This window comes from Rhipicephalus sanguineus, unplaced genomic scaffold (assembly GCF_013339695.2).
Source record: "Rhipicephalus sanguineus isolate Rsan-2018 unplaced genomic scaffold, BIME_Rsan_1.4 Seq5187, whole genome shotgun sequence".
NCBI classification, from domain to species: Eukaryota; Metazoa; Arthropoda; class Arachnida; order Ixodida; family Ixodidae; genus Rhipicephalus; species Rhipicephalus sanguineus.
This window is the reverse complement of record NW_023615420.1, coordinates 40,733-57,284: the sequence shown is the minus strand read 5'-3', so window position 1 is coordinate 57,284 and position 16,552 is coordinate 40,733. Positions and strand designations below refer to the sequence as shown.

Sequence of the window (16,552 nt, the reverse complement as noted above, 5' to 3'; positions counted from 1 at the left end):
TTACCACTGGCTACTGCGGGTTAAGAAACAAAAGAGCAGAGCGGGTCAAGGAAAAAACGTGTGTCAAGGACATCCTAATGAAAATCAAGAAGAAATGGGCATGGGCAGGGCATGTAGTGACAAGGCAAGGTAAACGCTGGTCCTTAAGAGTAACATATACTGTATTCCAAAAGAAGGCAAGTGCACCACGGGAACACAGGATGTTAGGGGTAGAAGAGATTAATAAGTTCGCAGGGATAACGTGGCATGGCTGCAGCTGGCACAAGACTGGTTTAATTATAGTTAAACGTGGAAGAGGCCTGTGCCCTGCAATTAGGCAGTCAGGCCGATGACGATGATGATTACTGCAGGCTGAATGCTGGGTATCGTTTGCTGTTTGGCTCTCTGTTCTTTTAACAATGAATAAATAACACACAATTATAACCATGTCTCTGCTACACTGCAGTTATCTGTTTCATATAGTACAACAATTAACCTGAAAAAAATTCACCGCAGATCTTTCAAAAAATGTGACAAATAGCATATCCAAAGCAGAAATTGTCCGAGCGATCGATTTACTTGCTGTTGATGAAGGCGACCAGCTTGCGTCGGCACTGTGGGTCGGCGTGCCCCAGCGCCCAGTCTTGCGGTGTGCGGCCCGAGGCGTCGCGCAGCCGCAGGTCCCCGCCGCACTCCAAGAGCTGCTGGAGAAGGGCCCGGCTGCCACGGCGACACGCCGCGTGCACGGGAGTCGCGCCCTCACTGCATCGGCTGCAACGCGTCGTCATACACTTCAGTGCACTTGCGCATCGTCCTTAATGCAACAACGCTTTGCGTCGAGGCAAGTTCGTTGGTCAACTTACTCGCCGACAGGCGTTTTTCTGAGCATTGTCGAATTCCGCCATATCATGATTTGCCGTCACATATTTAGCTCTGAATCTCCAAGAAGGCTGACTAAAAAAAGCTTTATTTCCAGCAGGATTATTAGACCTTTTCCAACTGTAAAGATTTCCGGTTGAATAATCCAGCTGGAAATGGAAGTATTTCGCCTGGGCATGTTGCGGCCTATCTGATTGATTTAACATATTCCGCTGTGTCATAATGGCGGAATTTCGTGATGTCCAGGAACGAATAACACCTAGAGTACATTTCAAACTTCGCGGGTTTTGATCCTATAACGCGCGGGAAAAAGGGCCGCGCGAAATACATATCGAGTAGCAAAGTATTTTAATGGATAATTCGGAAGTCCGAAGTCGATAATTTCGAAGTACAGTCACGTAATGTCGGCTGGTAACAACTTTATTGATAGTCCTGCAGAGCTATCGCCGAGCATTACTAAATTATTATAAAGTTCATACAGAATATACGAGACTTTTCTCGCAGTTGAAAACAAACCATTGCTCGTCAGTATAAAATATAAGCTGGGTCTACCGGAGCAGCCCATGCCATCGGCACTGCCTCCACCATGCGACCAGACTCCTCCACTCACAAGTTCGGGTCGGCGCCGGCCTGAAGCAAATAAGGGACGGCGCTGACGGGTCCGTCCGTGATGGCCACAAACAGAGCCGAGTTTCCGCTGGCGTCCACCGCGTCCACGGGGGTGCCTGCATGCAGGCACGCGGGCAATCACACAACGTGAGCAAAAAAAAAAAAAAAAACGCTATGCGGAACACATCCCCAATGTCTGCCCATGCTTCCTTCGGTTTGAGTAATGGAAAAACAAGAAATGACATGTACAATGTGCAGGACATTTGCTTCGCAGATGCGGGGTCGGAAAAAATTCGCATGTCCCGTATAAGAATGTGTGCGGAAGCTGTTTATTTTACGGAAGTGGCCTGGCCCGTGATTGATCATAACAATATTTGTACGGATGCTAAGATCAATATTTTATAAGGACAAGAATAAATTCATCTCCGCGCGAGTTCGTTCCAACGACACAGTAACAGGGTCTACATGAGGTGGTCACGTGCCGTACGCTGCATGGCACAGCGCACTTCAACTTCAAGGACACACACACACACACACACACACACACACACACACACACACACACACACACACACACACACACACACACACACGCGCGCGCACACTTGAAATAAAAACAGCGCAACAGACGGAAGACCATTAAAGGGGCCCTGCACCCATATTTTACCCTCCGATTTTTACATCGGAACGCGTTCCCTGTATCGTCCTGAGATGAAAGCAAAAAGAATTTTGGAGATAGACGCACGGAAACGGAAGTCATCGAACTTACAAATTCAAAATAAAAGCAGACGACAGTGATTGGCGTACCCTTTCGTATTTCACTCGCCCAGTGACGTGTCACTGGAGTTTTGTCTGCTTCCAATCAAAACGCGACTTAGATTTTGCCATACCGGAACTAGGGTGGCTAGAAGGGGAGGTGTGATGACCGGGCGGCAAAAGTTGGCCGCCATTCGCGTGAATGCCGTGGGGCGGCGCTGTCGTCGGGGGCGCCGTCAGCGAACGTGGCCGTTCTCCATTCTCGGCAAGGCATCTTCGTGCATATTTCACACCGGACCTTTCCTGGAGCTGCCACATCAATCACGTCACAATTAAAGACGGGCGTGTGCTAGGTTTCCTGTGCAGAAATGCAAAAAAGTTACCATTTGAGGCCAAGACTGAACTGTACATGTCTAACGTTCGATCTATCTTAGATTTTGCTTGTGCTGTGTGGGATCCGTGGAAGGCAAGTGACGTGTCCAATTTAGAAAGAATTCAGAACATGGCTGTTCGGTTTGTCTGCTCTGACTATACCAGGAATTTCAGTGTATCAAAAGCAAAAGAAAGGCTTAAGGGAATATCTGAGGTTGAAACTTTTTCACAACGTATTTCATAACCGAACAGGTCTGACCACTCGCGATACTTTCATAAACGGGATTACGTTTCGCAGCGATTACATCATGCCAATAAGATAAAGGAAATAAGCTGCCGGACTGACGCATTTAGAATGTCATTTTTTCCCAGGACGATAAGCCAGCGGAATAGGTTGTTTCCTGAAGTAGCAGAAATTACTTCACATGAAGTATTTTCAAGTTCACTGCTGGGTCTCCAGTAGTGTACTCGCGCGGTTCTGTAAGGACAAAACTGTACTATGAACCCGATTAATATTGTGTATATCCCATGTATCACTACGTAAGCTGACAGTGAATTGCATTTATTGTGATGTTGAAATGTTGGAATCTGTATTCTGTATCGAAGTATTGTATTCTCCCCCCCCCCCACTGTAATATGCCCTTGGGCGCTGTGGGTACTATGATAAATAAATGAATAAATAAATAAAGCATGAAAAAATTTCGGGGGTGTCAGAACCCCCTCAACCCCCCCCCCCCTTTAGATACGGCCCTGGGGGCTTAGTTATGCTCCAATGCGCTCTGATCATTTTATTCGTGCGCCTCATTACGTGCGAGAGCAGATAACTTGATTTACGCCAACCAAATCAGGATTAAACCATGGCATACATGGTAATACAACGTTCGGTAGTCTTTTCAGGCTCAATTGAGAAACCAAATAAATAAATGCAACATGTTACTAGATAAAAAAAACTTTATTGTGTAGAACAGAGTGCACTTGATGGTTTCCGCGGCTTGCCTCACATCACACAAGGCTTTCTTCTTTTGACTTTTTTGTCATTCATTTCTTTCAGTTCTTGTCATTCATTCCGCTGTTTGCGCAAATGCTTTGCGCAAGCAGCGGAATTCTCTAGAAGCAGTTTGTCAGCCCTCGGAATGGCGCATGCCCACTTCAAGAACAGTTCTTGGCAAGTCGGTGCACGGAAAAGGGCACTTTTTCCGAACAAGACCTGTAGCCGGAATCACACCCTGGCACGAAGCACCAACGCTGCGTTTTTTTTCTTTGAGGTAGACGGCATCTTTGCCAGCACACAGCACTCATGAATCAACAGCACACGCCAACAGTTCGCAACAAACTACAAAACTACAAACCGCCGGCCAGGCGTTGACAGCCGGATTAGCCTCTCTCCGCGGAAACGCTGACGGCGCCCCAGACGGCAGCGCTTTGTTGTGCCCTAGCGGCGATCACGCGAAAGAGGACCACCCTCTCCTATGGCTGGCCGCCGCGCTCAGCACACCTCCCCTTCTAGCCACCCTACCGGAACCCCGCAGCACATGGTGGCCTTCTAGTCGCAAGCGGGCGCCGCTCCTTTTGACGGCTTCTGTGCCGCACAAGTTAGCAGATGACTGTATCAATGTATGCTGACACGCAAACACACCTAGACACCTCGAGCATATGGAAAATCTGTGTAAGGCAGAAATGCAAAGCGCAGTGTATTGATGAAGGCTGCGCCGGCTGCGGCTTGAGTAGGCCGTTCGGCAGCGCCATCTGTGTCGCAGTTTCTGATAAGCTAAAATCGATGCAAAAATTGGTGTCCTTTTCGCAGCTGTAACGAGCATTAAACACATTAAAATGAGTAAATTCCACATACTGAGTGTGTCGCAAGCGTGTACTATATATTATTTAATTCCCACCAATCAAAACGAACAGCATAAGTCACGCACGCTACCTCACTTCCTGTAACAGAAATTATCGTTGTACGACGCTGCAATCGGCGCGGAAGCCCATTTCGGAAGCAAATTAAAATATCAAACGCTTCGTTCTCGCCGCTTTCGTTGGTGCCACAGCAGTCATCAAGACCCATAGAAAGCAAACGGCGGCGATAAAAACAAAGTGCGTAATTGAGGGTGCAGGGCCCCTTTAAAAGGACACTGACAACATTTGCGTCAGCAGGCCTCCGATCCTTTATCGGACATTGCAAATGATTTTTTTCAGCCCGTTCGCACGCCTGATATTCATGGCGCACAGTGACAATGTTGAATGCGTTGTCATTGCATTGCTTTTATCATTTTTAATGTTCCTTCCTTTTTTTGTTACAGACTGCGCATGTGTATATTTTGCGGAGTTATGACAAATAAACCTTGTTGTAAGTCTATGCCAATGCATATGTCCTTTCACTATCCTCTGTCTTTTGCGCTGCTTAGTTTTAATTCAAGTACGTCGTACACTCTAAGCCAAAAGGGAGCAACGGGGGTATAGGGGTTCCTCCTTTGAGGGAGCAAGTGCTTTGCCACTCCCATTACTCTCCTAAAAGGAGCAACGGCAAGGGGACGAACCGTTGCTCTCCTTGAGGACCAACTGTTACTCCTTTCTGATGCTCCTCAAGGGAGCAACGGATGCTCCTTCCCGTTACTCCTTAGTTTCTTCTTGGGCCGAAAAAAAAAAATCGTTTTTGATTGACTTCTAGAGCACATTGAGGTTTATACACATATTTGTTTGGATGTACAAATGATACACAGACATCTCGTTCAGAAAGAAATTTCAGAAAATTTGCAACAAACACACAGGATTCGAACTCGCGACCACTTTATCACCATGCGCACACGCTAACCACTGCGCCACCAAACGCTACGGCGCCGTCTGAAAGGAAACGGGGTTATGTAGGTACCGACGGGTCGTTGCGCGTTCTGACGTGTTAGTGAAATGAGTATAGGCGTGCAGAACCAGTGGTGATGTTCGAAAGAGAATAGACGGTAACAATGTATACATCTGAAAACGTCAAGGCAATGAGTCTCTCGCGAAAACACAGGCTTTGCCGTGCTCCCTTTGCGCTAGCTAAAAGGCCAGTTTTTTTCTTTTTTTGCCCGGAGGTGTGTTTTCTTCTTCTTTATTATCATTGTTATTATTAATATCAATATTAATAATATTATTTTTTGCGGAAGAGTCGCCTCTTTGAAAAGACAACACCGCCCGAGCTGATAACGTCCGTTTGCTCTGAGATTAAACACAAATTCAAACTACCGGACCCGATTGCGATAACTGTCCTCCCGCCAAAATCAGCCAGTGACAAGGTAGAGATGAGGGGGTAGGGGAAGCAGCGGCGTTAGCTCGCTGTCAGTCTCGTTGTCAGCATAAAACCGCAAATGTAAAGTCTATCAACTGTGTACTTCTCTCAACCGCTTGTTTGTCGCGAAGTATACACGGAGTCTCGCGAAGCTTCGCATTTTATTGCCACACTCTCAGGCTACATATTTATGCCGAATGTTATACGCAAACACGCCATTTGACTTGCGACGACAACAGCTTCAGGTGCTGGCGTTCTAGTGCAACCATGCCTTTTATTAGGCGCTTTTAGCTTGTATTAGGGGCTTTTAGCTTTACGTTACCGTGTTACGAGTTGCCGGAACGAATCTGCGCATACGCGGGCCTTTACGGAACGTGAACTACTCTCCGGATTGGCTTGACGTTTACGGCCCTATCTCGAAAATCCACCTTCGTTCGCGGCTACTCGCGATACCCGCTTTGCCGAGGCTCCAGCCGCCGAGTAAAAATAAGCCGAAGTGCGAGCGGTAATTGCGATCACTTTGTTTCAGTGGCTAGAGTCACTAGAGTGACCTAGAATTAGAATACCGAAGCGGTAAAAACGTGAGAAGCCTTGACATAAATACCCCGACAGGCTGGATAGGTGACGCCATCTAGCGGGAACAAGATGAAGCAGGCAAGCAAAAAATTGTTATTTCAGAAACATCGTGCGTTCCACTTCTGGTGTAAATGCCTTGCCGAAGCATAATTACGAATGAGTTACCCTTTCGATCATTTTTTCCCTCTAAAACACTAGGCGAAAACAAACGTGTCCACGACTATGGTTCCACGAAGCGTCACAAGATGGCGACACCATCGTCGGATAACCTGGTATTCTACGCTAAAAACCCCTCGAGATATTTCTGCAGCGGTTATACAATCTTATATAAATTAAATATAATTTAAATGCCGTTATCATCAACATTTCATGGTTTATTCAAACGTAAAGGTATCCCTTTACGTACGGGGAGGTAAAACCTTTCTAAAACCAATTCGCAGGGCAATCAATAAAGTTAATTCATCATCATCAACATATGTCCCGGTAACACGGTAACATTAAAAAGTTTACGTATAAGCAAAATGTCCCTATTAGCGTGCGTATCTCTCTGTTCAGTTTACAAAAGCTAGTTTTCTTATGCCAGCCCGCAAGAAAATGTGGCCCATGCATCGACCGATACAGGGTGCGTCCTGCAGGAGAGCAACAGTTGCGCGCCGAGAGAAACTGTTGCCGTTCGTCCTTCTGTTGCTCCCTTCCAACCTAACCCTAAACGCTTACTCCCCCAACTTGAGCCATGTCAGCCATCTTGTTCCAGTTGGTCTTTTTGGGGAGTAACAGTTGGTCTTTAGGACTAAAACCGGCAGTTACTCTCGTTTTTTCCATTTTTGGCTTAGAGTGTACAATCTCGCCCAAACATCCACTTTAGCTGCACACACAATATGCTGTTAGCCAATAGTTCAGAATGCCTGCCATAAGCGCTCCAACCTGTTTTTGCCCTTTTGCAAATTTCTTTACTGTGAAGTGTGACCACAATTCCCTACCAATATTTTACGCAACACAGACGCACATATTCTAGGTGACTGACTGCGAATGCCGAATTCTCGCTATTTTTACTCGTGCACCCTATTTGTGTCTTCCGGATATCCACATTCAAGCATATTCCAGCGATTCGGTGGCTGTGGTCATCAACTGTTTCTTTGCAAGTCATCGCCAGTATAACCGAACGAGACAATGTCATCTGCAAGTCGCAGGTCACTCAGGCGATCTTCATTTTAATGGAGAGCATATGTGTCCCTGGCCTAACACCTTCCTTTCATTTAGACTTATTTTTTAATTTCAACTAGAGAATAAGCAAAACAGCTAGCTGTGGAGTCTCGATTGATATCTCCTAGGATGCTTTCATATACTCCCTAACTCGCTCCTTTATCAAACTGTTAGCGCGAAAGACGTCAGACTGAATTTTATTGCGATAACAATTATATGGACAGTCTCGGCTGAATTTTGCCGTCGCCGTCGCCGCCGTCATGCACCGTATATGTATAAGTATGTATATATATATATATATATATATATATATATATATATATATATATATATATATATATATATATATATATATATATATATATATATATATATATATATATATATATATATATAAAAGCCCCAAAGAAAAATAATTCAGAAAAATGCTTCCGAAGCGCGGAATCAAACCAGGGACCTCTTGCTCCGCAGCGAGTGGCGCTACCCACTACGCCACGAAACGCAGATCCTCCACGTAGCTAACGGCGAGCGTTATATACACACCCTTTACCGCTGGACGGACTCAGAGACGGCAGGCGCTTATAAGCGTTTCTTCATTACCAGCGAGATGGCGCTAGAGCGCGACGGGCGCATTTAAAAGTCGTCGGCGAGCTCGCTCGCTTCTTCTTATATTTGCGCTGGGAGAACCTTTCCCTTCCGCTGTCTGCTCGCGCGGTTTTCTCGTGGTGAGGGGAAGAGGGATGTTTCACGCTTTCACCGTGATGCCTGCGCTTATGTTACGGAGCGTACGAAAGTCACTCGAGCTCAACGGACGCCGCTAAACGAACAAACAGAAGATGAGCACGAACTATCAAGTGTCACAGCTCGACACTTGAAGCACGCTAGTTTCCTTCGCTGCTTCGGCCGCCATTGCAACAGGAGCGCTGTTCAAACTGAGAGTATCCATTGGCGAGCCTCACTTCGTATAGCATTAGTTTCTTGCTATCGCATTCATTGCTTCGCCCTTGCGGGGAAACTGTGACTTTTTTAGACCGCTGAATTACTCTCTGATAACTTTATTGAAGTTGATATTGCCATCCCAGGTTTTTTCTGGCGGAATAGCAAACCAAGGTGAACGTTTCATCTTTGAATTTCGCGCCGGAACTTGAGCACCTGAATGGCAAAGTTTTTTTTATTTGCATTTCGACCATACTGGCTCAATAAATTTTCCCGACACTTGCTATGCTGAGTCTCTGGCTTCCCAGAACGCAATACGCCAAAGCGAATTGTGGAGAAGCGGCTCACGGGATTAGTACCGGAAAAACACGACGTGATTAATTTTCACCGATTGAAATTGGTGAGGACCAAGAAAGATGCCGCCACAGCGAATTTGTGCGGAAGCCTCAAGCATTGCTTCCTCAAGGTCATTTGTGTTTTCTGGATGCACGAAAAAAAGTTTCGTTAATGTCCCTTTAATTAGCGCGCCCTCTCTTTACGTTCTCATATTAACTCGAGCTCGTGCTTGTACTCACGTCCTCCGGTCGCGAACTCGATATGGGTATGTGTGAGCGCACTCGTGAATACACTGTACCATGCACTGCGCACTTCAAATGACATAGCTGCCTTATAATCAGTGTTGGCGGTAACGCGTTACAAGTAACGGCGTTACCGGTAACGCGTTACTTTTTTCAGTAACTTAGTAACGTACTCGTTACTATTTCGGAACTGTAACGGGTAACGTACTTACGTTACCATTTTTCGGTAACGCGAGGTGTCACGTTACTCGTTACTTTTTATTTCAATTATCTCAGGAACATTACACAACATTTTTTCGTCTCGTAGGAGCTACTTTCCCAGAGCTCTCCCCGAAAAAGCGATCGCGCGCGGGGTTCTTTGTTGCACAGGGAAGATTGCATTTTGGAGCAAATTTTCGAAATTCCTTAAATGGATCTGTTAGTTTCGGCTACCATGCTATTGAGGTTCAAGTTTTCGTTGATCGTCGATGAATCGAAGCAAAATGCGGTCCTCGTAACCGTCAAAAGCGAGCTGTCTAGATTTTCTTGTCTTGCGGAGGTCAAGACTGGGGGTATAGCGGCCTGCCTTAGCTCAACGATAACTTCTTCGGAAAAGCATTCTCAACAACATCTCCAACTACAGATGAACGGCTGTCTTGGTACCCTTGGTGTATCATTAAATCGCGCTGAGTGGGTTCAAGGAAAACCCGCAGCGTTCACCAGCTTTTTCTGAAAGTTAATACAGGAGTATCGCTGAGCGTGTCCGTCGAGCGCCTATTTAGCGTAGGTGCGGACGTATTCACCAAGAAACGAGACAAACTGTCCGATGACAGCTTTGAAATACAACTGCATATCTTTCATTCAGAAAGTTGCAGTTACATTAGGAAGTTGTTCGTGCAATACTTTGACACTGCTTATAAACGTCGTTACCAAAGTAGTTTTGCGTCTTGCTATCTGCAGCTGCGATGAGCTTTCTGGCTATTGAACTCCCGAGGAAGCGAGGCTCACCCTGAATAGCTTCACATACACAGTCGCAATCTTTTGCGGTAATTATGCAGGTTAAATTGAAAAAAAAAAAAAAAATGCGCGCGAATACTGTCTGCCGGATTTATGCCATTTAAGCACTTTTTGTTGTTACAAGATTGCGCATTGATTTTGTTAGTAGAAGCACGCCGTTATATTTACTGCAAGTTTGTTCAGTGATGTTTTCTTTGCGGAGAGCGTTGATGCTGACATCGATCGTCTTATATATAATGCCACATTGAGAAAAATTGCCTTACCATGTGCCACAGAGTTAGAAGCCATCAAATATAACTGTACAGGCTACTTCAGGCCACTATATACAATATTGCCAAGGAACAGCAAATTTGTGCAAAGTATTCTGGTTAAATCAATACTTATTAGGTTTTATAAAATTCTTATTGTGGGTTCCTGTAGCGAAGATGCAATGATTAAAGTTTCTGATTACGGAGTAACGGCAGAAGTAACGTCCGTTACTTTTTTTCGGTAACGGTAACGGTAACGCGTTAACTTTTTTTATGGGTAACGCAGGGCGGTAACGCGTTCCTTTTTTGTTAGCGTAACGAGTAACGTATTTAGTTACTTTTTTTTGGTAACGCATACAACACTGCTTATAATTCCATTGAAATGTACACGGCCGCTTTTTATCGCGCTCCAATATTCCATGATCTTCCTCGACTCAGTTCGGCATATTGCGGAAATAGGCCAATCGCGATAATAAAACTCGAGCGCGATCGAGCCCTGATGGGGTCACACCCGTAATAATAATAATAATAATAATAATAAAACAGGTCAGCTCGCGATCGGCACTTTCACGCGTAGCGAGCGAAGCTTAGTCCAGTGTCCAAGACGAGAACCAACCAACATTTTTCTCAATGAGCACAATATAAGTGCACATCACTGTGTTTTATCTTATTTTCAATGCGCACAATGTAATGGTACGCGTGCCTGTGTTCACTGTATGTCTTCATTTTGTAATGTACTTCTTGGCCATTTTTCTTTTCCTCGAATTGCAGCACAACATTGTATGTTATCTTGTAAAATTGTATTTGTTCTCACTACCGTAAAAAACCCCTCTTGGTGTTGACAGTATTAATAAACAAATAAACAAACAAAATTTACTCAACAGATCCTTCCTATCAGAACGCTGCAAGCCGGCCAATGGCAAAGACTAATGACTTTAGCGCGACCATATAAACCTCTACAACTTCAGCGGCTCATCGTTGACTCGCTCTGTACATGTACAGAATTGTTCCGCAAGTTAATGCGAAAATACCCACAAGCAGGGACGTAGCCACGAATTTATTTATGGAAAAAGAGAAATCCGAACCGCCTTCAGTATATTCGTGCATGTGTTTGCATGTGTGCGTGTATGTCACACATAAAATTTAAAACTTTCGGGGGGAGGCATCGAGCCCCAAACCACCCACCACACGCCGGTGCCCACAAGCAACGTTTGGCCATCTCGAGAACGTTTCACTGCGTGGGCCTTCGAGAAATTTCCTCACCTGCAACCTCACCGACCCTTTGAGAAGTCCATATACGCAGTCACTGCATTGGAACCATATTATTAGAATTAAAAATTGCGCCAAGAAGACTCGTCATATGCGACAAGCTTACTGCAACAAGTTCCATTTGGAACCAAGCGTGCTACAATAGAAGAAAGTAGAGTTGCGTTCCGCAAACAGTCACAAAACATGACGCAGCGCTGCCGTACACTCGGCACAGATGAGTGATCAGCGCAGGCAACACCCTTCACAAGAAAAAGGAATCCACACGCACGGAACTATACATATCGACAAAGCGTCATGCGACATTAACTTTGGTAAAGCATCGAAGACCTGATAATGCACCACAGTATCCATGTGAGGATGAGCATTACACAGCAGCCATGGCGTTCCAGCATGTCACCTTCTTTACTGTTTGGAATTACTAATTCTATTGACTTTAAATTATCGCCAACGCGATAGCGAACACAGCGTTGTTACTAGCTGCGGCATTTGCGGGCCGCGTCGATTCGAACACGCACGGCTATCATGCGTATATATAATCGAACGTTGTGATGCACAACGTTCCTGTTCAAGGAGCTCGAAGCCGCAAAGCAACAGTTCGCAGAGAAGCATAAACGCCGAGACGTTACAGCAAAACGCCGTAGGAGGTCATCGAACATCGGTGACCGACTGATGAGAACACGCCGTGAACAAAGCGCGCTTACCTTCGGCGACAAGACGAGAGATGAGCCGGCACCTGTCGTGGCGTACTGCGTCGTGAAGCTTGGTGCTGCTGGCCATGGTTCACACACAAGCACGCACCAGTACTCAACTGCAAGACGACGTCCGGAGTCGCGAAGAACACTAAGACAAAAGAATTGCCGTGGACGGGTAAAAAGAAATGTCTACTCGCAGATCGGCGTTCGATTTCGGTTCGCTCCTTCGTTCTTGCGCGAGCGTGGAGAGAGGAAAGCGCGCGCTCTGTAGAACGTGAGGAAAGAGAAATGAAATGACTCTCTGTGGGCGCTCGCGCTCATTCACTATTAGAAAAAAAGGTCGGCATATTCACTAACAAAGTACTAGCAGTTTACTCATCACAAAATACACTTAGTAAGTGAAGGTAGTAAAATGCAGGTTAGTGGAACTTGCTACCTAGTTAGTGAGTGAATAGTACTAGCTCGAATGACTAGTCCATTACTAAGTTCTTAGTAACCGCGCTAGCAACTTACTAACCGTATTAACTCTACTATATTTAACCAATTAGATGTTTAAGCCTATTTTGTTTATATGTGCGTGTGCATTGCCATATCAAGATGATTCTATTACAAAAGTACCTAAAGGATTAAAAAAAAAACTAAGTGGCATTGTCCTCGTACATTAACTAATGGCCGCTAATTACTTCATGTAATTAGCATGGTAAGTACACATCGCAGCAACATACATAGAGGCATGAATTCATCACGAATGAGAACACCCGCAAGCGCACACACAGAATAGCAAGACTTTTACGTAGCCGATATCTACTCTAGCAGCGGCTTGAAGACTATTTATGCTCCTACTTTGGGATAGCACACCGTGTACTGGTTAGCAATCATAGAATTTAGAAGAATAATTGATGTTTTCTACACACTATCGTGTGCCCTTATATTTGATTCTATGCCTGCCATCACGTAGCACGAAACTTTAATTCCAAGGTAATCAATAAAATTAAAGTTTGTTTAAATTTTGCTAAAGACAGTCACGATTACGGCAAAGTATACTGCGCATCTACAAAAGATCTGGCAACGTGGGTGGCTAGTAGTTACTTAGTTAAAAACACCAAGTACACTGGTTAGTGAAGGCAGCACTTTACGACCTTTACTAACTGCTGGCTAGTAAACAGATTTCGCGAAGGTAGTAAAATACGCTCGAAACTAGTAAATGATATTATGCCTAAGGGCAGACTTCCGAAAAAAAAAACTAGTAAATGCAAGCATTTACTAACCATTTACTAACTTTTTTTCTAAGAGTGTTGGACGACGGCTGCTTGATACGTCAAATCGCGTCAAATTCGAAGCTAGTGGAGCAAGCTGGCGCGACGGACACTGCAACCGTCCTTGAAGAGGCGCTCCTGTCGACGTTCGTTTGGTTCGTAATTCGCGCCGGTTTCGGGCATGTTTCGGCCTTCCTTCATAGCTCGCTCGCCCGCTCTAAATCTATGGTGCGTTCGCTGAGCTCCTGTTGTGATGATGATGTTCTTTCATCGCATGACACATACAATGGGGACTGGCAAAGAATGGGGTAGCGGTAGCCGTCGGGGCGGCGGCTTTGTCAGGTGAAGATTCCGAGACTGCCTTGCTCCTCTCAAAACCTCGTGCCTCCAACTGTACCTTCAGTTACCACCTTGAAAAAGTTAAATAATCCGATATTTATAAAAAAAACTTCGCAACCTGTCTTGTCATCGACTGCTTTTTTCGACGTACATGGGACGCAGCAGTTTAATCTCTTAAGCGTAGGTTAAACCTGACTTCCGTCTCGTTGACCTCACTGCGTTTCCTTTTGCCCGCATTGCGCTATTTTAAGCGTACCCCTTACCTCTGCCTCAAGTCTGGCATTCAGGCTTCAGTATATCATTGAAAAATAAGAGAGATGCCCGGTGTGCCATTGTTTCATATCCTTAGAACAGGGAAGCGGCCAAAGGCGTTCGAATAAATCAAACCGATGTCTTAGGGGCACCGGCACTAATGTGATGGCGAGCCTTCACCGTTACTTGCTCGGCGCGTTCGAGCAAAAGCTCACGGAGCGTCTCAAGCAGCTGGTACCCCAAGATGTCGGCCACGGTGACGTCACTTCTTTTTATTATTATTGTATCTCCTCTCCTCTGGAATCTTTCAATCCCATTCCCCATCCCTACATAGAGTAGCCTGCCAACGGTTATACAGACGCCGGCAAACATCTGTTTTTATAATAAAGAGTCTCTCTCTCTCTGGATGCCTGTGGCGCAAAGGTATGTGCCAGCCCTTTAATACATTTCGTGAGCGTGTGAAACAATGCCCGTAGAATTGGCTTCTTAGCCTAACACAAACCAGCCATCAACAGTCATGAGCGGAGCATAGTGACGTATACAGCTCGAACCGTAGGCGTGCGCAGGGTCCTCCATTAAAGGGATCCAACAATATTGTTTAACCTCCTTGGGATCCAAGAGCCACTGCTGCCATGCACCGCAGCCCTCACCCCCTCCCCCTCCCCCCCCCCGGAATTTTTATCTTTCGAGTACGAAAGGCAGCCTCGCACTGGTGGTGCCAAGCCTGAACGAACAACGGAGCTGAGCAGCCTTCTTTGTTTCTCTTTCCTTTTCTCTATACTTTTCTATGTATTTGTTTTTCTTTCTTTCTATCTCTATATATTTCTTTCTATTTCGCGCTCCTTCTATCTTTCTCTCTATTTCTCGCTTCCTCTCTCTTTCTTTCTACGGTATGCTTTACTCTCTCCCTTTCTCCTCACCCTCGCTTCCCTCGCCATGTTCAGCGCAAAACAGGAACACGAAAACACAAGGAAGTGCACGACACAAGCGCTGTCTAACAAATGAAATTTTAATGGAAGAAACGTGTCATATATAAGCACACAGAAAAAAAACCGCAAAAAACCACAAAAGAAAACAAAAAAACACAAAAACCAAACAAAAATTCTTATCCCCCACCAGGCATGTACTCATGTATGCTGTAGATAGGTAATCTCAGCTTCTGTGAGAGCGATTGAAGGCTGGCTCACGCATCTGTCTCTTGCTTTTATAATTTCAAATGCTTCAGCAATTTCACGCGTGCGCTGGTCCCTGTGCCTCATCATCACGGTGGTTTTGTTTAGCTCGGCTGCGCATCCGTGACCAGCGCACGCGTGAAATTGCTGAAGCATTTGAAATTATAAAAGCAAGAGACAGATGCGTGAGCCAGCCTTCAATCGCTCTCACAGAAGCTGAGATTACCTATCTACAGCATACATGAGTACATGCCTGGTGGGGGATAAGAATTTTTGTTTGGTTTTTGTGTTTTTTGTTTTCTTTTGTGGTTTTTTGCGGTTTTTTTCTGTGTGCTTATATATGACACGTTTCTTCCATTAAAATTTCAGTTGTTAGACAGCGCTTGTGTCGTGCACTTCCTTGTGTTTTCGTGTTCCTGTTTTGCGCTGAACATGGCGAGTACGTTCCAACTAGCCCAATTTGCCACCTTACCTCACTTCCCTTTCCCACCCCCTTACCACCACAAAGGTTGTTCAAATGAAGAGGTAAGAAACGACACTGTGGGTAAAATGAAGAATTCATTCAAAGTATACGCTATCCGCCCGATCGCAACGATCCCATTGATGGGATCAATGCTTCCATCGAAAATGCAGCCTCCGGGGCCGGCATTCGATCCCGCGACCTTCGGGAGCATAAAAAAAACGCAGCGTGTGAAAGTTGGTACATTTTATTTACAATATCTAGAATCATGTACATCGAAAAAGGCGCAAGTGTTGAGATGCTTGAGCTGTGAAAGACTGGAAGTCATACGCTGAGAAACTAGAAGTCATACGCTGAAAAACTAGAAGTCATACGCTGAAAAACTAGAAGTCATACGCTGAAAAACTAGAAGTCATACACCGAAAGACAAGAAGTCATACAGTGATGAAATGACTAGATGTTATGCAGTGATGAAGTCCGTGATGAAAAGATTAGAAGTTATACCGCGATGAATTGACTAGAAGTTATACAGTGATGTAATGACTAGAAGTTATACCGTGATGATATGACTAGAAGTAATACCGCGATAAAATGAAGAAGTTCTGACTAAAAGTTGTGCAGTGAAATGACTAAAAGTTATACAGTGAAATGACTAAAAGTTATACAGTAAAAAGACTAAAAGTTATACAGTAAAACGACTGAAAGTTATACAGTAAAA

At 45.0% G+C, this 16,552-nt stretch overlaps 1 protein-coding gene across 1 annotated transcript; it reads right to left on the bottom strand.

The window, feature by feature from the left end:
- Positions 1 to 554: 554 nt before the first annotated feature.
- On the bottom strand, positions 555 to 12,536 carry LOC119377626 (inactive serine/threonine-protein kinase TEX14). Its single transcript, XM_037647004.2, has 3 exons — positions 12,365 to 12,536; positions 1,469 to 1,583; positions 555 to 750 (listed from the first exon to the last, which is right to left on the bottom strand). The coding sequence occupies exons 1-3, from the start codon at positions 12,438 to 12,440 to the stop codon at positions 555 to 557; spliced, it is 387 nt and encodes a 128-aa protein (XP_037502932.1). The 5' UTR covers positions 12,441 to 12,536.
- Positions 12,537 to 16,552: the final 4,016 nt, after the last annotated feature.

What these genes read in the sequence shown, in the direction of transcription:
- LOC119377626 (XM_037647004.2), bottom strand. Translation starts at nt 12,440, where the DNA reads ATGGCCAGCAGCACCAAGCTTCACGACGCAGTACGCCACGACAGGTGC. An exon ending in CTCTCGTCTTGTCGCCGAAG is followed by an intron (nt 1,584 to 12,364) that starts GTAAGCGCGCTT and finishes GCCTGCATGCAG; the next exon opens with GCACCCCCGTGGACGCGGTG. An exon ending in GCCGGCGCCGACCCGAACTT is followed by an intron (nt 751 to 1,468) that starts GTGAGTGGAGGA and finishes GACGCGTTGCAG; the next exon opens with CCGATGCAGTGAGGGCGCGA.